The sequence below is a fragment of the Copadichromis virginalis genome, linkage group LG9 (assembly GCF_057382275.1).
Source record: "Copadichromis virginalis isolate Kocher_CV1m ecotype Utaka linkage group LG9, C_Virginalis_male_GT1.1, whole genome shotgun sequence".
NCBI lineage: Eukaryota > Metazoa > Chordata > Actinopteri > Cichliformes > Cichlidae > Copadichromis > Copadichromis virginalis.
This window is the reverse complement of record NC_140626.1, coordinates 25,035,902-25,059,297: the sequence shown is the minus strand read 5'-3', so window position 1 is coordinate 25,059,297 and position 23,396 is coordinate 25,035,902. Positions and strand designations below refer to the sequence as shown.

General features: G+C 43.7%; 2 protein-coding genes across 10 annotated transcripts in view; both read left to right on the top strand.

The window, feature by feature from the left end:
- Positions 1-26: 26 nt before the first annotated feature.
- Positions 27-7,258, top strand: rnf6 (ring finger protein (C3H2C3 type) 6). 3 transcript variants are annotated; one of them, XM_085468393.1, is made up of 4 exons: positions 27-184; positions 1,218-1,373; positions 1,479-1,643; positions 3,617-7,258. In XM_085468393.1, exons 2-4 carry the CDS (start codon positions 1,232-1,234, stop codon positions 5,461-5,463), a joined length of 2,154 nt encoding a protein of 717 aa, XP_085324519.1. In that variant the 5' UTR covers positions 27-184; positions 1,218-1,231; the 3' UTR covers positions 5,464-7,258. The 3 variants fall into 3 exon arrangements, with proteins under 3 accessions (XP_085324519.1, XP_085324521.1, XP_085324520.1); XM_085468395.1 differs by lacking the exon at positions 27-184 and adding an exon at positions 195-806; XM_085468394.1 differs by lacking the exon at positions 27-184 and adding an exon at positions 195-916.
- Positions 7,259-9,357: 2,099 nt separating this feature from the next.
- atp8a2 (ATPase phospholipid transporting 8A2) overlaps positions 9,358-23,396 on the top strand; it is a 48,506-nt gene continuing 34,467 nt past the window's right edge. For 2 of the 7 annotated variants that reach the window (XM_085468387.1, XM_085468386.1), the window contains exons 1-10: positions 9,359-9,641; positions 11,833-11,940; positions 16,365-16,509; positions 19,970-20,069; positions 20,291-20,389; positions 20,475-20,520; positions 20,749-20,789; positions 22,380-22,453; positions 22,800-22,869; positions 23,122-23,249. In XM_085468387.1, the coding sequence (XP_085324513.1) occupies positions 9,599-9,641; positions 11,833-11,940; positions 16,365-16,509; positions 19,970-20,069; positions 20,291-20,389; positions 20,475-20,520; positions 20,749-20,789; positions 22,380-22,453; positions 22,800-22,869; positions 23,122-23,249 (854 nt within the window). In that variant the 5' untranslated portion in view covers positions 9,359-9,598. Of the gene's footprint in view, positions 9,642-11,832; positions 11,941-12,478; positions 14,582-15,484; positions 15,606-16,331; positions 16,510-19,969; positions 20,070-20,290; positions 20,390-20,474; positions 20,521-20,748; positions 20,790-22,379; positions 22,454-22,799; positions 22,870-23,121; positions 23,250-23,396 lie in introns of those variants that run through there. The other 5 variants (XM_085468392.1, XM_085468389.1, XM_085468388.1 and 2 more) reach the window with 5 other exon arrangements.

Sequence of the window (23,396 nt, the reverse complement as noted above, 5' to 3'; positions counted from 1 at the left end):
TTCACTGCTGTCACCTAGGTCAGCCAAACCTTGAGCTTAGCTTTGATGTTATGTTAGGTAGGAACTATTATAGCCGGGCATCTTGTTTTTGACCGACGCTGTAGTGCAGCACCGCTGGTCCCATCTTGATTTGAGAGAGCAGAGGGAGCAAAGCGAACCGTCCATATTACAGCTGCCTCGTCAGGTACGAAATTCTTTTATATGCCACTGTCAACTCTTATAAAAGTGTGTTAGGGTTAAGTGATAGGTTCCGTGTACTCCCACTGCTTGAGAAAATGTTCTGTCATAATAAATTATGATAAGTTAATGAGCCTCGCAGCTCGCTGGTGGGTCGGCTAGCGGAGCTAAGTGATAGTCGCTAACGCTGGTTGTGCTAACGAGCTAGCGCTGAGTTAGCAGCTGAAGCATTGCGCACTTAAATGGCTTTTAAAATATCTACAATTCTAATTGTAATGTTGAGCCAATGTTGTCGTTAATCGCTACTATGTGTCAACATCTTGATTTTGTAATTCTCTAATAGCGCTGACGAGATTCTTTGTCTTTCACTGTTTGCCCTGCGTTTACATGGAGGAAGCCTCCCTTTCGGTTTATCACGGCCCGCCTATGTTCAACACTGATTGGACGCCTGGCGTGTCCGTCTTTGAGATTACGCCGCTGATTGGTGGCTAACCAGGATGACAACGCCAGTTTTGTTGCTTTATTCCGCTGCCTTCAACATGGCCTTCCGTGGATACTGTTGTCACTGCGTTAATGTTAGGTTTCGTGATGACTGCTTCATTGTTACACTACCCCTTAGATTTACCGTGGTAGGGATTTAACTGAGCATGTGCATACATATTAAATTTGATGAATTTTCGGCGCTAGCCTCTAGGCTAAACGTTAGCAAGATTAACGTAGCCATTTCCATTCTTTTGCTGTAAGTGTTTCGACAGAAAATGGATGGCGTTGATTTAACTGTTGCCCTTGGGTAGAAATAGTCACTCAAAGACAACGTTGAGCAAACAGCTCATATTTGCACTGTGTTTTGCGCTGGTCTTATTTATAGCAACTGCTCGCGTTATAACAGTTTGATCTTTGCCTGTCCATAACCGAATCGGATGACCATTAGCTAACACATGACTTGTTCATCTGCAACATATTAGAAAGACAAATATCTACAGAGGGTAAATTTAAGTGACAGATCATCCGTGACTGACTCTTGCTTATTTGTCTGCCAGCACTTTATACGGTGATGGACCCTCCTGGTGGGGGAGATGAACGGAGGAGGCAGGCAGAGCGTCTTCGAAGGGAGGAGGCCTACTATCACTTCATTAATGAACTGAGTGAAGAAGAGTACCGTCTAATGAGAGATGGCAACCTGCTGGGCACTCCTGGTAAGGAGGGGCACTTGATGCTTTTGCACAGTGTTGTTGGATCTGTACCCACAGTTATTTTTATTGTACAAAAAAACAAAAAGCCCATGAAATTTTGTTTTATAGGGGAGGTGACTGCTGAAGAGCTCCGCCAGCGTCTGGATGGAGCAAAAGAGCGTTTGTCATCTCAGCCTTCTACCGAGCAGCACTCCCAGACTTCTGAGTCTGGAGAGCAGCAGAGCAGCAGCGGTGAGGGAGAAGAGAGAGGTGCTGGAGGGAGACGAGGAGCAGGTAGGAAGGACGACTTCCCTTAATCTTTCCAGATCTGGCTTTCGTGATGTTTTGTTATGTTAAGCCCCAAAGTCACTTTTGAGTTAAATGGCTCTGTGGTATAGTGGTAGAACATTCACCTTACATGCAAAAGATCTGTGGTTTGATTCTGGGGTGAGAAGCAGACCCAGCTGTTCACCATTAGCTGTCGTTTTGTCTGGTTGTGCACCTCGTGACTTTTGTAATCTGGCAGATTGTGCTGCTAGCGCTGCAGCAGGGTTTAATCAGAATCAGAATCAGAATACTTTATTGATCCCTGGGGGAAATTATTTTTTGTTACAGTGCTCCATTTTAAACCAACATTAAGACAAGACAGACAATACGCTAACTAAGAATAGTACAATATATACATATATATACATACATACATACATAAGTCACTTATAAATAAATATTTGGAAAAGAAACATGTGTAGTTGTAGCAGCAAACAGTGTGTTAAGTGGATGCGTTGTACAGGGAGATGGCCACAGGCAGGAATGATTTCCTGTGTCGTTCAGTGGTGCTTTTCGGTAATCTCAGTCTCTCACTGAACGAGCTCCTGTGACTGACCAACATGTCATGGAGTGGGTGGGAGGTGTTATCCAACATTGTCTTTATCTTGGACAGCATCCGCCTCTCCGACACCACCTTGAGGGAGTCCAGCTCCATCCCCACAACATTGCTGGCCTTACGGATCAGTTTATTAAGTCTGTTGGCATCTGCGACCCTCAGCCTGCTCCCCCAGCATGCAACAGCATAGAGGATTACAATCATGTCAGTTTTCGCTGCAGTTTTAAAGTGTATCAGTAGAGAAGGTCAGAGATTCGCAGATTATTCCCAATATATAGGGAGATGCTGCAGCAGTTTGAAGAGATGGAAAAAAATTTGCTCTGGATTTATTTCAAATGTCTTTACTTTCAGTTTTGTCTACTTCTCTTCCTATATCAGCGCTAATGTGGTATTGTCTGAGTCGCGGCACCTGTCATTCATCAGAATACAGCAGCAGCTACCTGCGCCTGTCCAATGAGAGCAAATAGAAGTGACTATGTGACAAGCACTGGTGACGTGTGAAGTCACAAACAAAGGGGTATACCGGGGTCTTTAGGGATCCATCTGCTGTGGTGACCCCTAAAGCTGTGTACACACTGGAAGCAATTCACAGCAATGTGGCGACTAGAGACCCTAGAAAGTCATCAAAATTCAAGTGAATAAAGACAAAATGACTGCAGGGGAAAGGAAGTAGGTGTCATTCGTGATAAACCTTTGTCAACATTCAGAGGAGTAAATGAACAGACTAGTAATGAGACTAAAGACTACCCATGATTGACATATGACCTGGTAGTAAACTTATTAGGGGGTTACCGAGGGAACTGGAGCTTAGAATGTCCACAAATGACTGGCCATCAGCTTCAAAGCAATGTCCAGTGAACGAATCATCCATGGCGGTGTCTTCTTATATGTTGTTCCCCGCCTGGATGCACCAATCACGGAGAGGCACCCGCACACTCAGATTTCATATTACACAAAATAACGACAACAGTTGTAACACAGCCAAAAGTTACTTAATTTTTGATTTAAAAAAATGTGACAGGAAAAACACAAAATAATCTTTAAGGACTTGACTTTGGCAGCAATAAAAAGAAAAAGGAAAAAAAAGGATGACAAAAGACAGGCTTCGCAATATGTCCTGTGAAGGTCTTGTATTTATTTTAAACCTTGCCTAAGCTGGTACCAAACAAGACGGCGTGCTTTGTAGAACCGTGTTTGTATTTATGTTTTAGCCTGACAGTAAATGCAGTCTAAGTACTGGTTTTGAATAGTTTAAAATGGCTTTCATATTGTTGCAAGAGAACAAAAGCAAGATTTCTGCTAGAGACCTGTGTAAAGAGAAGTAGATTTAATGATTTTACCTAGTCGTAACCTTTTTTTTTTTCTCTTCTACTTCTTCCTACAGGGGGCGCAGAACCCGGAGCAGAAACTTCTAATGGTGACTCATTACTGGAGTGGCTGAATACTTTCAGACGCACTGGTAATGCTACTCGCAGCGGACAGAGTGGCAATCAGACATGGCGTGCTGTCAGCCGGACCAACCCGAACAGTGGAGAATTCCGCTTTAGCCTGGAGATCAACATCAACCATGACCAGCCAGAGCCAGGGGAGCATAATGAGACTGTGGATGCCTCAGACCCACCAGTGACTGCCCCAAATACATCACCCTCAATACGAACTGCTTCCTCCTTTTCAACCTCTCGACCTTCAACCACGCCAAGGCCTGCCCCGTACCCTACCCCCCGCCCAGCCATCAGTAGGCGGGTGCAGACACGGCGTACACGCAGCAGCACTACCACACTTTCTATGAGCCCCCCTGCACTTCCTCCACCAGTGGCGTCCTCAGCTGCTATTCAAAGGAGAGGTGGCACTTTGCACTCTTTAACACCTCCTCCCAACGTTCCAAACCCTCCTCCTGATCAAACTATACCTGTACAACAGCAAGCCTTGAATGTAGAAGGAGAGCAGGGGCGTAATGATGCGCCTGCTTCTATAGACTGCCCCCGGGTGTCATCCCAGTCTGCGACACAGGCTCCAGCAGCGGGACACGAATCCCGTGGCAGTAGGACTCGATCGCATGGTCGCACACGCAGAGCTGCATATGGAAGTGGGCTTTCATCGCGCGTGTCAAGGCGAAGTCGTTCCCCTTTACACAGAGTTAGTGTTGCTAGTACCACTCTGCCATCCAGTAGTGATTCCAGCAGCTCATCCATTAATACTGTTGAATCAGGCAGTGGCACAGCCTCTGTGTCAATGGAGACTGGAGAGGCTGTGTCAGAACCCGTTGTTCCAACGGAGCCAGCTGTAGAGATGGTTGAACGTGAAAGTGAATCACAAGTAATAGGAGCAGGAAGTTCAGCAGTGCGAAGACATCCGACCATCATGTTGGACCTGCAGGTGAGAAGGATTCGACCTGGTGAAAACCGCGATAGAGACAGCATCGCCAGCAGAACACGATCTCGTGCTCGCGTTGCTGAAAATACAGTGACATTTGAAAGCGACAGTGGTGGATTTCGACGCACCATTTCTCGCTCTGAGCGAGCTGGGATTCGCACCTACGTCAGCACTATTCGGATTCCTCTGAGGCGTATCAGTGAGACAGGCCTGGGTGAACCCAACTCCACTGCCCTACGTTCAATCTTGCGCCAGATCATGACTGGATTTGGAGAGCTTAGCTCCCTAATGGAGACAGAGGCCGATTCCGAAACTGTTGCACCTAACCATTCAGATCCTAATGGTACAAACGGTAACAACAGCCCAGGCAGTCGCGTGAATACAAATGAGAGTGCACCTGGCCAGGTTAGTACAGGTGGGGTAGTTCACGAGAGGGTGGGGCTGGTGAGAAGTGATGAGGACCAGAATGGGCAGGCTAGGCTCGGAGGAGTAGTGAGCACCACAGATGGACGGCCTACCAGCAGGGACACCAACAACCTAGTAGAGAACGGTACTCTACCCATCTTGCGGCTGGCACATTTCTTCCTGCTCAATGACGAAGAGGATGATGAACATCCGAGGGGCCTGACCAAAGAGCAGATTGACAATCTATCAACGCGTACGTATGGTCAGGCCAGCCTGGAGGGGGAGATTGGTCGAGCCTGCAGCGTCTGCATAAATGAGTATGTCCAAGGCAACAAGCTGCGCCGCCTGCCCTGCTCTCACGAATTCCATGTCCACTGCATCGACCGCTGGCTCTCTGAAAATAACACCTGCCCCATCTGCAGGCAGCCTATACTTTCAGTGCATCATGACTGACCTATTATCTCACAAACACAACTATCCCGCTCCTGGCTCCCTGAACTGAGCAGATCCAAGTGGGCTTTGCATGTACATAGCGCTTTCATGGTTTAATTTCTTTGATTGCTCATTGTGTTGAAGAAGGTTGAACCAAAAGTGTGGAATAAGAAACTATAAATGCAGAGAATAAACAAAACTTTATTTTTTTAGACCTTTGGTTTTCAACAACTCATTATTTTCTTTTCTTCTTCCTGTGACCTAGTTCGCTTGACTCTGCGATGACGCTTCAGAAACTTGTCTATAGAAGGCATTGATGCTTATTAAGGAGCTCCTGTAGCTGCTGCTGAATAGTCTCACTTTAAATCTTTGATGTCTGACACGCGGCAACGTCTCTGTGACGGCTGGACTATACAAATCACTTCTAGGCTCGATTTCTCTTCCAGTATAGGATGTAAATAACTCACCACTGCTTATATTTAAGGGTTTTGAAGAAAGCTGCTCTTCACATGCGATTTATTCAGAATGGAAGCAGGAAGCTTAGCTTATTTTAGCTTCATTTTTCAGCATCCATTTTAAAGTGTCCCATTACAATTGGTTAAGAATTGTTTATTTGTCGGGTATAAATGAGGAATGTCTTTAATTTTGAAACTATACTCTGTCCATCTAGTAGTATTTGTTTAAGCCCTTAAGTCCCATATAGTCACAACATAGTAGTCATCCATTAAAGTAACCTGCTAAAAACAGCCACTTTGAAATCATTAACATTAGCCATATGAGCAGCACAGTTTCAATGAAATGCAAAATGTGATAATCAGGAATTCAGACTTGTCAGTATGAGTTGTGCAATGCAGAGGGGAAAAAACAGTATTGTTTGTTTTGCTGTTCATTGTTGTTTACATTGTAACGCCTGAATATCATCTCCACTTAAAGTCTTGTTAAGAAATTGATGTTTGTTCTTGGTTCCTGTTTTTAGGTCCACACCTGACAGGACCTTTGTCACGAGGTTGCGTAGTTAGCCTCTCACATGGAATTAAAAACAAAAAGAAAGAAATTGATTTTCAGTTTTTGCGGTTCTCTGGCTAACTCATAAGTCTTTATTCATGAGACTGGTGCAGGAAAAATGTTTTTTCGATAATGAACTTGTCCAGAAATGTTCTGCTAATGAGAACCTGTTTACTCATTTTTTGCCCCCCTGATTGGGTCTGTGCAATGATAGCTATCGGTTAAAGTTTCATTGCAAGTGCACACGTGTGAATAAGGCCGTGCTAGTAATATATTTCTCTTTGCTCTTTGTTTGTTTTTACATAACATGGACAAATGTTGCATTTCTAGTGTAAAACAGGTGGGATATTTAGCTGAGCCACCCAGTCAGCATTTTCCCCACCAGTGTCACTTTGTACATCGGTGATTGCACAAGAGCTACTCTGCCTGTGCAGTTAACACATCACTAACAAAGCTGCAGGATTTGTGCAGTTTAGTCTGTAAGAGTGTGTGTGCGTGCGTGTGCGTGTGTGATAATTATGTGCGTGTGAGGGGGGGGGGGGAGGTCCGGTGTACCAATCAAACCTGGTTCTCAGAAGGCTTCTCTCTGGTGCATGTTCACCTTAGATAAAATTGTGGGCAGTTCAGGAGTAACTATTTATTCTGTTTGTATTTAATAAGATGGAAATCGACCTCTGAAATATGAAATGTTACAATGTGATGAGAGTAAATGAAATGGTTATGATGAACATGTTACTATGTAATAAAATGAAGACGGTTTTCTTCTCTGCTCCTTAACAGTGTAATAAAATGCCGCTTTGTTATGCTGGAATTTCTACTGTATGGATGTATATGGTTGAAACTGTCTGCGCAGTGATTACGGCCAGGGCATCATCCCATGCCACTCTTTAGAGGATATAATAGATTAATCATCACACTTTAAATCAAACAACCACCACCAAAAGAATTCACTTTAATTTTATTATGGTGATCTTACAAGTGTAATGAGGAGAGTAACTTTAAAAAAAACCACACACACACACACAAAAAGAACAGTTATTGAAATAATCTGTGTTAAGATATGAAAAACAAAGTTTGGACATTGTTAGTTCTCAGTTTTCAAAGCTAATTCATTAAAATGTACTATGAACACACACCTATCTATACGAGATCATTTGCATAATTATTAAACTAATATACAATAAGCTCAAACGTCCCAATGTTTTTATACTGAAAAATCAAGCAAAAGTATCAAATTTCACTCACACTCAGCGAAACTGATCATGAGCTACATCGATGTAAACCATATATTTGATTGGCACTTTGGGCAAGTTTTCAACTTGTAGCAATTTTTACATTTATATTTCATTGTATTTATTTTTCTATTAGGTACCTACTTCTCTTCTCCGTGTTTTCATTTTGTTTTATAGACCTGTTTACCTGGTTGCCTTAGCGACAGAAAGCGAAATAGAGATTACACGCGCTTAATTATGCGCGTCTTTGGCGTGCGCACCAGCGTGCCATGGATACGCAGAGACTCTGTCTCCGTGACGTGCGCTTCTTCCAGGTTCCCAAGCAGGCCAGAACGACCCTCGGTCCTCCGGGAAACGTGGCAGATGTAAACAGCAGCACTGGCTACCAATAATCGGATCTATTTTTAAAGACCTTGTTAAATCTGAACTTCCACTCAGCACTTTTAATTGACCTAAGCGATAAAAGCATAAACGATTATATAATAATATATAAACTTTTTAAAAAGTACTTTGAAAACAAAGTTGCTGAGAATTTCTAATAACAAGGGAAATCTTCTAAAAGACTTAGCTGTTTGTTCAGTAAAATGTTTCTGGCTGTATCTTTATGTATTTATCTCACACTGAGCCTCTAGAGACCGGGAGCGCTTACGCGTCTTATCCTCATCCCATGCGCGCTCCCGTGGCTTGTCTGAAGCAGTGTCATAAAGCAAAACCGAATACGAGCAAAAATGTCTCGCCTTTCCTTAAAAATATGAGCCTATTAAGCGTTCACTAAAACCATTTCCAAGTAAAATAAAATAAGATTTAAAAAAAGAAAAGAAAATATATTGTGAAAAAGTGGCTGTTTTCACAATATAACAAACATTTACAGTATAGATATACTGTATATAAATATATATATATGTTATAATATATAAGATATATATTTTTCATTTATTTATTTTATGCCCCTTTTATACTTTATATTTTAGACACAGAAAGGCAGCCAAATGATAGTTGGCTTTTAATATAGAATATAGTGAAAAAAAGATTTAAATAATTTCAAGTGTTTTGTGTGTGTATATAAAAGGAAGACTTTTATTTTATCCTTGTGACAATAAAGCTTTGAAACTTGAAACTACATTTTGCTATTAGCAGGTTATGTAGCGTGACAGTTATTAGTGTGTGTACTGTTTGTTTTTTTCACTTTAAAAACAAAATCAATTAATTTATTTTCTATCCTCTTAAAGCCCGAGGAATAAAACAATTGCCAGAAAATTATATATATATTTTTTGAAAATGGAGGATTTATTGAACCATCTGATTAAATTAAAAAAAAAAAATTAATTTCTAATATATTTATTTTTATTTTTCATTTTATTGCTCAAAAACTTGTATAATTTATTTCGGTTTTTCATTAGGGAAAAATCACACGGATGACGTCTCAAAAAAAGGTGGCGGAAATACGATACAGTCGTCTTTACAGAATCCGAATCAAATAGAGTTATAGGGTTAAATAACCCGTTTTTCTCCTATACTGGACTTTGTAGGTTTAAATATGCTTCATAAATAAAACTGAGTGCACCGAAAGCAGAAGCAGGTCACCGTTTAACCGCAAACTTAAGCGTTAATTGACCGGCCGATGTCATGAATCCAGTTTATTATAGTCTAACGTAATTTTATTTTGAAAACACTGACCGGAAGCAACTATTGTGTCTAGTCTGACGCGACGCTGGAGCAGGCTGCCCTCTACACCACATCTCCGCGGTTTGACCGAGAAATAATGATCGCTGAGAAGCAGCAGCAGCAGCATCGGCGGCAGCGGCGACCGCAGCCCGAGCCCATGCAGAGCGTTGCTCCCCTGCTCCCCTCTCCGTGAGCATGACACCGCTCTGGCCTCCTCGTTCTAGCCGCACCGACTCTCGTTCACCGCTCGCAAGATGTATTTCAACCGGAGAGCCAAGAAGATCCACAGCGAGGGAGGTAAGCAGCACGAAGAAACGTGTTATTTAATCTTTGCACGACCCGGGTTCCGCCCGCCGCTCTCTGCTGTCACACATCACTGTGAAGTGAATCCCACTAACGGGCCTGTCCTTTTTTCTGCATACAGCGGCCTGTGTAGAAAATCGTGCGCTTTTGATATGTGCTTGGCATAATAACGGGGAACCGTTTTATTCGGGACTGCGGCATCCACACGGAGGGACATGCCGGTGTTTATCCTCCAGTCTCGCTCATTTCTTGGCACCGGAGAGGAATGCAAAGGGCAAGCAGACTGCAGGTGCCTGCTTCAGGTCTCATTTAGAATAGCCTGGCATCATTATGGAGGAGCCAAGTGAAGGAATTTCTGATGACCTCAATAGTATTTATCTTCCACGGGTTAAATGTGTGACCTTATCAATAAATATTGACTGCCTTGTGTAAATCTGACCTATGGCCTTGTTATGGTGTTATATAATTATGCTGTAACAGATTTGTGTTCCTCCTGTGCTGCATCATAGTGTCCGCGATTGACTCTTAGAAAAAAAGACAATGTATTAACCTACTTTTGCTGTGATTGAAAGCGAAATATTAGCAATATAAGGTGACAAATTTACCCCCAGGCCTGCAGATCGGTCCAAGAACAGCCTATTACCTCGCCGACTTAAATGCCACGTGACTCTCTAAAGCGCTCTCCTTATCTCACCTTTATCTCAACCTTAAGGGCATCCACATCCACAGCGTGTTCAGTTTTAAAGTGCTTCACACCCTTATGTTGAATAAAGGGATGTTTCAGTCTGTTGCTCACGCGTGAATCTGCCTCATGCAACAGGATGCATTGAACCCCCGTTCATGCAAGAACCTGCACTGTCTCAGTTTTTAGCAGGAAAATGTCCTCATCAGCTAACAAGCTGGCCAGAAGGTGAGGATGCTGAAACAACCTGCTGCATCAGATGATTTCACACATGGCAAGCAGACGCTGGATTGGATTGTCCTGGAAAAGAAGAGCACGTGTTCGCCTCATCCAGTGGCTTTTAATAGTGACCGGCACATATTGTCAGGCTGCTCTGCTGTTGTGTGTGTGTGTGTATCTGTGTGTGAGTGTGGCTGCATGCCTCTTGCAGCTTCCAGAAATAGAAAGCAGGGTAAATTGTGAGCGCCAACTGGGCCATACTATCTTCAGGCCAGAAGTTCCACATATTTATTTGTTGTTAAAAAAAAATGCATTTCCACTTTTTACAAGCAGAAGGTCAAATGGTTAAGAAAGTGACATTGTTCCTGTTTTGTAGATCCCTCCCACCCACTTATTATTTGCATATATAAATATGTTTTAAACTGAATATCAGGTGGTCTCATGATGAATTTGTTACCTTATTTACACTGTGATTTTCAGATATAATCCTGCAGCTTTTTTTGGTTTCGTGGGGTCTAAAAGTTGCTTTAAAGCTTTTATACTTTAAGCACAGGATGGTAGTCTAGTCAACGTCTGCATGTTTCCGCCTGGGTTCCTCACGGTGCTTTTACTGTAATCTCTTGAAGCCTGACCGCTTGATTCTTTGCTCCAATTAGCGAGCTGCCACATGCCTGGCAATGACGTCTGCAGCTGCCAGTCTGTCACATTTATTTACACACATTTGCAAAGAGAGTTATAGTTTTAACTGTTTGTGTTTAAGAGGAGCCTTAGAAATATAAAGCATGTGTGTAGTAGTGAGTGCTGAGTAAAAGCATTCTGCTCCATTTGAATATCAGTGTAAGGCCACATTTTCTACTAGTGTTGATGTGCTTTCTTAATGTGAGTCATGCAGCTCAGCCAACTGTCAACAATACATCTGTTTAGGGAAGATAATGACTGGTTGTCATGGCTGCCAAGCTACCTAAGATACCATTTAGGAGATAACAGGGAGGCCCAGTAAGCTGCTGAAACAAGGCATTTACATGAAGTAGCCAGGAGGAGGCACTCCTGGGCAAGCTATGAGGGGTTTGGTCAAAGTGATTTCTGAGCAGCTGTTCAGGCTTGCATCCATCATATGCTGGCATGAGTCTCATCTCAGCTCACACACAAACAAATCATCTGGGTAGTCACTGACACGTGGATGTGCTGTGTGAGGTACAGTCTGTGTGTACTGACTTGTTGTCTTGTTTGTGTGTGTGTGTGCTGTCCTCTCTCGCCGTGGCCTCTCTCTCTTGGCGTCCACAGAGCAGTTAGTGTTGACCACCATTAGGCAGGAGTCTCCTGAGCTGCAGGACCCAGGCCAGGGCGCCGGTGCTACCATGCGTGCCCGCCTCGCAGACAGGTTTGACAAAAGTGAGTTTGCTCGAATTAGACTGGATGATGCCCCCATCTGTGTCCGGAGTCCCAAGGTGCATGTACCAACAGCTAGGGGCAGGCGTGTCTCAACCCCCGGCCCTCAAGAGCTACAACATTGAGTTACTCACATTAGGATCTCAGGGTCTTTGCAGAAAAGGTTATGACACGTTATCACTGTTGTGGACTGATCATCTGTAGCTCCTTGGGGCCTGGAGTGCGATGAATGCTGAACAGGACCCTCTCACTGCATGTGCTTGTAGATATTGGTGGCATACCTGTAGTAGTTCATGCTGGTGAAGACAAAGCTATATGGGGTATTTAAGCAAGTGCATCTGCATGCTGTAGAACTCAGCACATGCACGCATAGATATGGCATGCCTGAACAGCATGTACAAGAACACTGCTGCATGCATGTAGGTACGACTCTGGGTATAGAGAGGGGCATGGGAGTAGCTGCATGTCGATGGGTCTTTTTTTATGTTTTATGGCTTTAAAAGATTTACTTTCACCTGTTTGTGTGTGTGTCCATAATGCAGTGTCAGTGTGTGTGTGTGCATTTGCATACATTAGTTTAAGGTGTATGAGCGTGTTGCAATCGCACCTGTGGGATTATTAGGTTATGGATGAGCAGCAGGTGAAGTTGCAGAGCAGACACAGAGGGGATTATCACGCTTGCTCACTTGGGCCGTAAGAGGCTTGCTCGCCTTACTTCCTACTCTGTCAGAGCGGCCAATGGACCCACTGGGAATGATAGACGCCAGGTCTCCCGAGACCTGCAGATAGGGCGTGCAGGTCACCTAAGAGAGCAACGACAGCCATGGGACGCAGGGGTCGCCAAGGCAGACGGCGCTCTGTCGGTAATGCTTTCCTGACAACACACAGCCATTTTATTCTTGACTGGATTCAATGCATGTAGGCAAAGATGTGGGGTTTTTTGGGTGTTTCTTTTTTCTGAACTTCATTAACGTTAAATGGGGAGGGGGGAGTTGGTGTTTAGCTCAAGAACACTTTGACAGGCCTTCTTGTTGTAGAGGATGACAAATGGAGGTTTTGCTGTTAAGGGATGAGCTAAGACACTTTCCTGCCATTCTTTGAGGCAGGGATACCAAACACAGAAATAGAGTACTTTCATTTGCATTGTACATTCAGATAGTTGTTCAGATAATGAAAACATAGAATGAGCCAGAGGATCTGTCCCAAGTGTGGCTTGTTTGGAGTGGAAGTTCTTCACCAACCGAGGATAATTGTATTCTGCTATAACTGCTGTTAATTAGTAGCTATTATCTTTTTGGCTAATTTCATTTCTGAGCTGAGAATTGTGTCTGCACCAGGCATGATTGGATTAGATGCCCAAGCATCTCTGAAGCTACATTCGTGCCATTTCAAACTCTATTCTGACAGGCAGTGAGGGACACCGCTTGACAGTGGAAAGCTGTGGGCGCAGCACCGGGGCGGAGTGTCTGGTGAAATATGCTCTGCCATACTGGAAAATGTTGATGAATTATGCAGCTCCCATCTATGCATTATTTATAGCCTGGCCAGCTTTTTAAACTGTGAAGTTTTGGCACGAGGCCAGATCAGATTGGATTCAACACAAACCCACAACAAATTAACACCGTGTATTAAGATATTATGAAGCTTGTGATAAGTAATATGCTTTGTTTTCCCATCTGAGGCCCTTTGCAAATGCTGAAACATCACATTTTGCCTGCTAGCTGTGCTAAATGTGTTTGGCTTAATCGCCTTCTCATGACACATGTATTCTCAGCAGAGAGGTGCGTAAAAGATTATCAAGCATCGTTGCATAATGGATGTATGTTTTCCTCGGAGCGTATGATTGCTCTGAGGAAAGGAGACGTGTTTTTGTTTAAGACTCACCAACAGAATGGGTGGCTGGTAGCATCCTGCAAGCAGAGTAAGAGATCAGCGTGTTAATTGAATTGGGATCAGTCTAGTCTTACCTGTTGTGGCTGCAGGTCATCAGACCTGCGCTACCTGTGTGTCTGTCTTGGGCGCTTCACGTGTAATTGACCTGGCTGCTCTCTGAATGGGGTTTGCTGCTGAGTCATCGCTGGCCTGTTCGGTAATGAGTTACGGAGGTGATGGCATTTCTGCTCCATCAGAGATGAGTTACTGAGGCATTAATCTCCTCAGAAATGAATTATAGCTTGAGTGGGTTGCTGAAAAAGCCATTATTGATCTCCTTGGAAAGGTGTCTACAGGGGTTTTAAAAAGTGAAGTGGAAGGATGAAGTTTGTTCAATAAAAATGTCTGCCCGTGTAGAAATGACCAAAAAAAGGCTGAAAACATCAGAGGTGCTCGATGGCATTATAGTTGGCATGCATTGCCGTTTATTACCTTTACCTTTGAATGTTCCTTGATCACTTCCTCGCAGCTCTTTACTATCTCAGTTGACTTTGTTGCAGTTTGCACTGTGGAGAGCTGAGCTGTGATTGGGTCTTAAATCTCCGTGTGGTCCAGAGGTAATAGCTAATGGAGATATAGAGATAAGAGGCTGTTCATTTTCTGTGGGCTTGGTTAGACTTTGACCCTTCCTCTGTGTCATGTGCGGACACGTCGCGGGCTTGTGTGGAGCGGTTGGAGTGCGCAAACTCTTGAAATGTCGAGCAGTTTTGAGGTAAAAAGCAGAAAACACGAAAAACTCACAAATATAATACCACGGAAATACGTTGGGTTCACATAACTCCCTGGTAAACTATTAAATAGGTGTAGCCGTTTCCTGTAAGCACACGTAACCTTATGTCTCTTTCAGTGGAAAAAGTCTGATGGGCCAGCAGATTTGATCACGTAAGCCTGGCTCGCTTACTTCTGGGTAATTTTACAGTTTATTGGCTACTTTAGAGCCGCAAGCTTGAGTGGAATATAATAGTATTAAACTGTTTGGTTATTGATGAGGGGAGAAGATGACTCGTCTATTGTTGGAGTTCGGTAGTGCTGCAGAAATAGAGTTTCAGGACTGTGGAAATTCAATCTTGCAATTAGCCTGCTGTTGTTTTCACTTACAGATTCACTGACAGAGAGTACACAGATCCCAACAAACTCAGAGCATTGTGATGCATATGATTTCATTATGCGTTATATTTGCAACAGCTTTTAGGGAATAGTATAACAATGACACAGCTCGTACATTTGGCCTATTATACATTGCAATTTTGGACATGCAGAAACACAAACGACTATATAATCTATACAACCTGCAAGAAGTGACTGTTGCTGCTGTTGCAGAGGCATCACAGTGGAGGGAAGCAACACGAAGTGATCTGATGGATAGCTCCAGCTTCACGGATGTTATTTGACCCATCTGGTAAAGTGCCACTAGACCTTAAGGCGATATCAGGCTTCTGGCCCTTTAAAGACGAAACCCCGGCTTTGCCCCTCCGCAGCACTGAAGGAGCTCCATATGGCTTCCTCTCCTTGTCTGAGCTGGTAACAGCGAGCGGCTCGATACCACACCAGAGGGAGGAGATCGTCCAAAAAAGAGACGGATAAAAGCTTCAAGAGGCGGCAGGTGGCCAGATGACACGGCGGCGGAGCTTCTCGGGCCAGTATCTTTCAGCACCGGGGCTGGGAGTTTCCTGCTCAGCAGAGCCGAAGGAGGGCAGAGGGAGGACGGGCGTGCTGCTGCATCTGTCCTCGCCCAGGTTCGCTGTTGTTCCAGCTGAGTAAACTGTGGCGTCCCGACCTGTTTGGGTGTCCGTCACTCCCCTAACGGCTCCACAGAACCGCACTTGCTCCGCGTTAATGCGCACGCTTGATGATGAAAAACTGCCCGGCTCCCGGAGCTCATGCGGGGGTGAATGAGCGGAGACCACGACGCTTTAAAATGGTTGGAGACGACAAAGCCGGGAGGGCGGGCGGGGAAGCAGCGAGTCTGCAGGAGGAAAAGCGTGGTGCATCCTACTCTGCCACTTCCCCCCCCTTTTTTTGGATAATTTGTTCTTAATGATGGTCGCGATGCGCGAGGAGGTTTCTCAGTTTTACATTTGAGCAAGTTGAAGTGCTGATTTAAAAAAAAAACAACAATAACAAAAACCAAACCGACCCGGTGTGTTTGTTCGCCATTGTGCATCCCTCAGCACATCCATTATACGCGGGGGGTCCCGTGGGCGTCGGGAAACGCGCGTGTGTGCATTGACGGTACCTGAAAGACAAGAGGGGGGTGTTTATAACGGGAAACGTCATTGAATCAACCCCGCCGGCTTCAGCATACATCAGCATACAGTAGCCTCTAGTACTAATTAGTCGCCCTCGCTTTTGAACCTAAACCACGTCTCCAGTCTCTGTCTCTCTCGCGCTCTCTCTCCCCTTCCCTCCCTATCTCTTTCTCTCTCTCTCTCTGCCTCTCATTCTCTCTCGCACTCACTCAGCCTCGCCTCTCTCCCATCAATCCAACGGTGCAGGACCTGCTTGCTCGTCCGCCGGTTACCGCAAGGCAGATGATGAGATGTCCGGGACCACTTCCCATGCGGATCCCGTAGACGCCTCGGCGCGGACGGTGCTTCTCAACCGGCCTCAGAATACCAAGTTCTGCGACAACCATGTCAGGTAGGCGTCACCCCCGAGCTTTTAACTTTTGCTACAAAGCATGCCTTGCGTGCCCTGTGGTTTTACGCACTGCTTTTTTAGGAATAGAGGACTGTGCTTCCTGACTAGCTGTCAGCAGAGAGAGAGAGAGAGGCGGAAGGATTTTACCCAAAATAATCGAAAACTTTTTTTTTGTTGCTGTAAAAAAAAAAAAAGCACTTCAAACCGTTGCACACCTCAAAAGTCGGTCAGACTGACTTTTGTGCAGATTTTTAATTGTTTGTTTGCACTCATCTTATTATTGCTGACCCATCTTTAGTACGCCTACATTTTATTTGTGCATGTACCATTTCAAGTCAAAGCACACAATCAGAGTGTAGACATCTGGTGTCGTACTAAAGAACACCATTTGCTCACAGGGGCTTTAGACCAACCTTGTCAGGGTGAAGTACCCTCTCTTCTTCTGCAGAGTAGTCTTTGGACGAGTGAGACTTAGTTTATTGTCCTCTTGTAATAGCTCTCTTTGTTTTAGTTTTGATGAAATCACACTGAATGTTTTACTTTAGAATACTATTAGGGGTGGACGTCTATTGACAAGCCAGTTTAATAACTCACCTATTAAAAAGCTTGTTTGTATCTCTGCAGCAGTCTAAAGGCTGAACATATGTCCACTGCCTAAAGGACGCAGGAGGATCTCAGTGGAAAAAGATTTAATCAGTATACGTCCTCATGAATAATTTTGGATGTTAATCAAAATAAAGATACATGTTAGAAAGAAAATTTAGAAGAAGGTTTCTTTTTCTGTTCCCCTGTTGTCACAGTGTCTACTGTGCTTGTGCTGATTAGATTTCACTGAGGATCAAAGCTGTCCACTCTTATCTCTCATGACTCAGTCAAAGATCGTAGCTGTGGGGACTACAAAAGATTCACCTAGTGTTTTGGTGGTCCCCGGTGCTTCTGCAGCCAACATATGTACTAATCTGTCTTAAGTAAGGTTCACGGGCCGAGCCAAACAGCCTGTGCTGCGACAAAGAGTCTCTTTTTTCAATCTCTTATTGTCCCAGCTGTCATTAGAATACTTTACTGGCTCAGCTGTAGTAATAAATAGAAACTCAGTCAAGTCTGATTCAGGCAGACACCAGTGAAATTTGGCTCTTGTTGCTGTTTGCATGTTGTAACTGAGGACGGTGCCATGAGGAGACCAGGGTTCGCGGTCGGTGAGCGAAAGGCTCGACGCTGCGCAGCGAGCATTCAGTGGGCTTGCTGTCATTGTCGGGAGAGTCAGTTCCACTTTTAAAAACCCCCCAATTCAGCTCTACAAAGAAGATTAAGGTGGTTGCTCCCTTGCTCCTCTGATTGGATCATGCATGGCGTGTTGCCCCCACTGCATGGTGATTGGAGAGGCGGGAGCACTCTGGCTCCAGAGGCATGGCCTTTGATGTCTCCGTGTTCCTGTAAATCTTCAGTTTGTGTTTTAAAAGTTCAATAGCACTATTGATTTTTTTTACGGGGGCGGAGATTAAAGCCTTGTAGCTTTTATCTGTATACTCAACTCACCTCTTCTCCAATTTCCCAGATCCATCGCTTCCTTTTTTTTTTAATGTTGTTGTTTTCATAGCACATTGCCATTAAGCACAAAGTAACATGTGCATAACTCATGTTCTTCCCATTATATCAATGACTCTTCTCCGACCTCGGCCCAGTTCTTAATGCATGAAGAACTCAGTCTGTTTTTTATAAAAACATGTCAAAGCCACACAACTGCAGGAGAGCATCACCCCTGCAGCTGACAGCTGTTAACCCCACCAGCAAGTTGGACATTTATGCTATAAAAAAATAACACCGGCAGAAGTTTTGGGTTGTTTTCTATCTTTTTTTTTCTTTTTCTTTTTTTTTGCTAAAGCACTGGAAGCCGGGGTCTTGCTCTTTGTGGCATCTGGTATCACTTGTCTGTGGTTAGATTGAGGCTACCTTATCTGCTCGATCATCGGTGTAGCTTCATTGACTCTGACGTAACCAGAGCATCTGGGTTAGACTCAAGTTCTGAATATGTCACACAAACAGGTTCTCATATTATAAAATCAAAGTTGGTTTAGCGCAGGTTCAGAAACAGTCACGTACACTGGGCATGTGAGTCACAGTGAAAACAGAAAGCAGACAGTTGGTTGCTTGTACACAAAACTGCAGGAGAAGAACTAGCGTGCCAACAAGACTTCTTTACTTGGATCGACCATCAGGTGGTACTCTTACTGAAAGTATCAAGCGAGTATATGGTTGTCATGGCAGCAGGGGGGGAAAAAGTAATTGCAAAGCAAGTATGGCGACATTTTTAAGAGAGGTACTGGGGGGCGTTATCCATCGCCAAAGGATCGTAGGGCAGTGGAAAAAGGAGTACCCACGTGAAAAGGATCACATGTGGGCTTAGCTAGATGTGTTTTGACTTAATTATGGCGATGGATAGAATCCAATTAAAAAGCGACTGTAGGTGTTTGCATCCAAAAAGTCTCCATTTCTGTCCAAACTAAGACGCCGTTTTAATTTTGTTTAAGTTAAAACTGGATAAACAGGATTTTCAAATGTCTCTACTACCCTTTTGGGTGTGTTAGAAGTTGCAAAACACTACAAAAGTTACGCAAAAATGCATTAGTGTGGCTGTACCCGGAGGACAGTGTGTAACAGTGTGACTGAAAAGCATCTGTTGGGCTTCTGTCTTTTTAGTTTTTTGGTGTGTGTGTAACATCCCGGCCTTTATCGTTCTGTGTCTGAGTGTAAGGCAGATGGCGAAAGCAGTTTTGGGTTCATCTCCAAGGAGATTCTGAATTGTGATAGAGGAGTGTGTTTTGCAATTTGCTGCATGCAATCTATGCCCTCACGCACGCTAACGCACACTGTCCATTATGCAGTCGGAAGCGGAGGCTCTTACTGTTCACTCAGGCTGCACGGGGGAAAAAAAGAAAACAACACAAAAACAAGGCAGGCCTTGATTTGAAGGGTGACTTCTTATTTTTAGCTCATCTGAAAGCTCTTACTGTAGCTCCTGGCTATAACAACGCTAATCGATACAGCTGTCTGATCAATACAGATGACTGACAAAAAGGTTGCCAAGGCTTCTTTGCGCTGTTTTGGGGTATTTTGGGGTCTAAATTTAGTGTTGGATTAAACGTCTTGGCCTATTTATAGAGAGGGTTGTGTGTTTGCAGGACGTAATGGCTCTGTTTTGCACTCTCTGAGCACAATTTTGTGTTTGTAAGAGATTTTCAAGTGCTGCAATATTAAAACCCAAATGGACTTCTTTGTTATTCAGCCTTTAAGGTAATGCTACTCAAGCATTCCCTGAGTGAGGAAAAAAAATCATTAGCTCACAATTTATGCATGAAGTCCCAGCTTTGCTAAAGCTTTACCTGACTTTTCCGGCATCTCTTTGAACGTAAACAACTTTCCCTTTTTGTCTTTCTTTTGTTCTCACTGTCTTCTTCTACAGCACCACAAAGTATGGGATTCTCACCTTTCTGCCGCGCTTTCTGTACGAGCAGATCCGACGTGCTGCCAATGCCTTCTTCCTGTTCATTGCACTCATGCAGGTAAACCCCAGCAGCTGCCAGCGCTGTTTGCTCAGCGAACTGTTTGTTTGATTTCTGCACTCAGCCCAGCCTTTAGATGCTCCGTCCTGCAAAGCCTATTTCATCGCATGTCAGAGTGTGCAAAAGTCCACCTTTAAGGGAAATGCGGTGTTATGAAATGGCATTTCTTCTCTTTGGGATCAGCTCTATCAGCATCAATTTCTCTCTTTCTCCCTCATTAGCAAATCCCTGATGTGTCACCGACCGGTCGCTACACCACGCTCGTCCCGCTTATCTTCATTCTCACAGTGGCCGGGATCAAAGAGATCATAGAGGACTATGTGAGTATCACCATGTGAGTATCACCATAAACTGGAAAAGTGATGCGTTGTGGGGCTAACTTAATCGTCGTTCATCTCGCCACAGAAAAGGCATAAAGCAGACAACACGGTCAACAAGAAGAAGACAACAGGTATCACGCGTGTGCTTGTTAATGTGCTTTCTGTTTTTCATGAGAGTGCTCGTGTGTGCGTGTATTTGCGTGGGCTTTGTTTTCCTTTCATGTCAGGGTGAATGGCTGTTGTCTATCAGTCATTATAGCGCAGGCCGCCGTGCCCCAGACAAATGTTTAGTGGCTATGAATACTGCATGAGAGCTGCTCTATAGGCTGACTGATGGCTGTGTTGTCCTTGTCTCTCAGTGCTGCGGAGCGGAGCCTGGCAGACATTTATCTGGAAACAGGTATCGTCACATTCTTCGACTCTTGTGCTCTGACTTATCTCTCTTGCTGTTTCACAACACTGATTAGCCTGTTTCATTGCCACGAGCGACGTCAAATAACGTTGAAAGAAGTATGAGAAACTCTCTTACTGTACTGAATGAATTTCAGGTATTGTAAAAAAGCATGCAAAAGAAACAAAAAGTGAACGCTTCGGAATGAAATACTTCAAAGCAAGAGCAGTAACCCTCATGAGATGATAAAAAATAACAGTTAGTACATCTGATTATGTCCGTTAGAGCTAAGAGATGGCTTTTAATGTGGACTTATTCCACCGTTTCCCACACCTATTTTTTATTTGTTCAATAGACTGTCCTATGAGTACTCTGGATCCTTGACAGGCAAAACATGCTTGTCCTATTAGTAGTCACGTTTCATGATCAGATAACAAGCGCATCTAATTGTTCTTCAGGGGATTAATTTGTCCAGTATTTCAAACAGGCACATCTTTTTTGTTGAATAGTTGCGTTTTCTCCGGTGGTTTGCAGTTCATTGAACCGAGTGAGTGTATAACCCGCTCACACAAAGCTTTTTCCTTCCAGTCTTTTTTGTTATTTCTGCAGGGTTGTGAATGTTCTTAGCGGACATGCCCATTAACTGAGTCCAGCTGTGCACAGTCTTTCTCCAGCAGGTCAAGTCAAATCAAATTTGAGCCCTCGTTATGCGGATGACAGACGTCTACAGCAGAAATTAAGCCCCATTGTTTCACAGTGACACGACAGGTGCAGGAATTTGATTCAGTCGCCCTTCAAGCCCTTAAATAACTTTTCAGCAACTTTGGGTTCGCTAGATCATAAAATCAGTTTTTGGAAGAGTTTTTGCTTTTCTTTCTATTAATGAAAGTCTGAGGGATTCTTTAAAAAAGTCGCCCTTGCCCTTCATACGTGATTATAATAAGATGCAGGGTCAGTACAGTAGTTTTTTTTGTTTTTTTTTGATTGTGTAGGAATTGGCAGTGTCACAGTTTACATCCTATCCAAGATTGTCACATTTCTTGAAGCGAAGCTTACCTCCCCCCTTCCTGTGTACTTGGAAAACAAGTTTCCGGCTGCTGATCCGAGGAGAACCGACAGCCTGAAACACTTGCGTAGTTTCTGCAGTGCCTGATGTAGCAAACTGGCAGTGTTTTAGCATGACTGTCTACAGTTATAAAGTCAGCTCCACATGCTTTGCCCTGACCTTGGTTCTCTGAAGTTATCATGCATTCCTTTTTTTGGAATTGGGTCATTTGGGGAAACTTCTCAGCTACACGAGGACTTTCTTTAGGAATTGTAATGTGTATATACTTTTAAATCAGCTGCAGAATTTCCTGGAACACTTCACAAGACAAAAGTGTTCCTTCTCTTTTCTTCTTTCTTGCTCATGAATCGCATAAAACTTCAAACTCGTCTTTTTTATTTGGCTGCATCCTCTGCTGGTCACATATTATTAACCTGCCCATTGTTTCCTCTCGGTCTTCATCTCTTACCCCTCCTGTTCTCTGTTACCCTCTGCCTCAATGCCCCTCTTCTTCCCTGCCTCATGCTGTTGCACTGCTGCGTCCTGGCCACAAGGTGGCAGTAGGAGATATAGTGAAGGTGACTAATGGCCAGCACCTCCCAGCTGACATGGTTATAGTGTCCTCCAGGTCAGAGTCCTGTGTCTCTCTGTCTGTGTGAGCATGCTGCATGTACCTCATTAATATATTCTAAACATCTGTTAAGCTGCTTTTAAGGGCTGCTGCTAATGTTTATTTTTATTTGTGGTTCATTTATTATTTTTGTTAAATGGATAAAAATAATAAGTCATTTTTAGCTTAATTACTTCCTAAAAATGTAGCTTATTATTTATCAACTTTAAATTAAAAATATTATAGTTATTTACAGATCTTTGCAGGCAATGTTTAATGTTCAGAAATAACAGTTTATGGTTTTCTGTGCATTGTTGTTTATCTTTATAGTGTTTTTAATCCAAACCTGCCCTCTTCTCTGCAGTGAACCACAGGCCATGTGTTACATTGAGACCTCTAACCTGGACGGAGAAACCAACCTGAAGATCAGACAGGTGGGTTGTCTGTCTGTCGTTCGTACGTCTCGTGAATGTGACGTCTCTTCAAATGTCCCTCATTTTGCCCCAAAGGACGACTTGAAAATTGACGGATTAAATTTTCAAAGGCAAAAACAAAGCAAATTTGTAATTTTTTAAAGAATTTTGTACAAAGTCCAGTAGTGCAGTTGCTTTCTCATACTTTGTCTGGTTAAACCATTGCCTCAGTAAGCGCTCCTTGACTTTACTTGTCATGCCTTTGCTTTCCAGGGTCTCCCACTCACGGCTGGGTTTCAGACCCTGGAGGATTTGATGGCACTGTCTGGTCGTCTGGAGTGCGAAGGCCCCAACAGACACCTGTATGACTTCACTGGCACTCTACGGCTGGAAAACCAGAAGTGAGAGACATACTTTTTTTCCTCGTCACTTAGGTTTGAGCTCTAGCAAATGCTCTGTCAGAATTAGGTGCTAAAATCTGTTTTGTTTTAAACTTGCACAGCACTGGTTCCTCACGGAAGACATGCAGTGATTCGCATTTTTTGTGG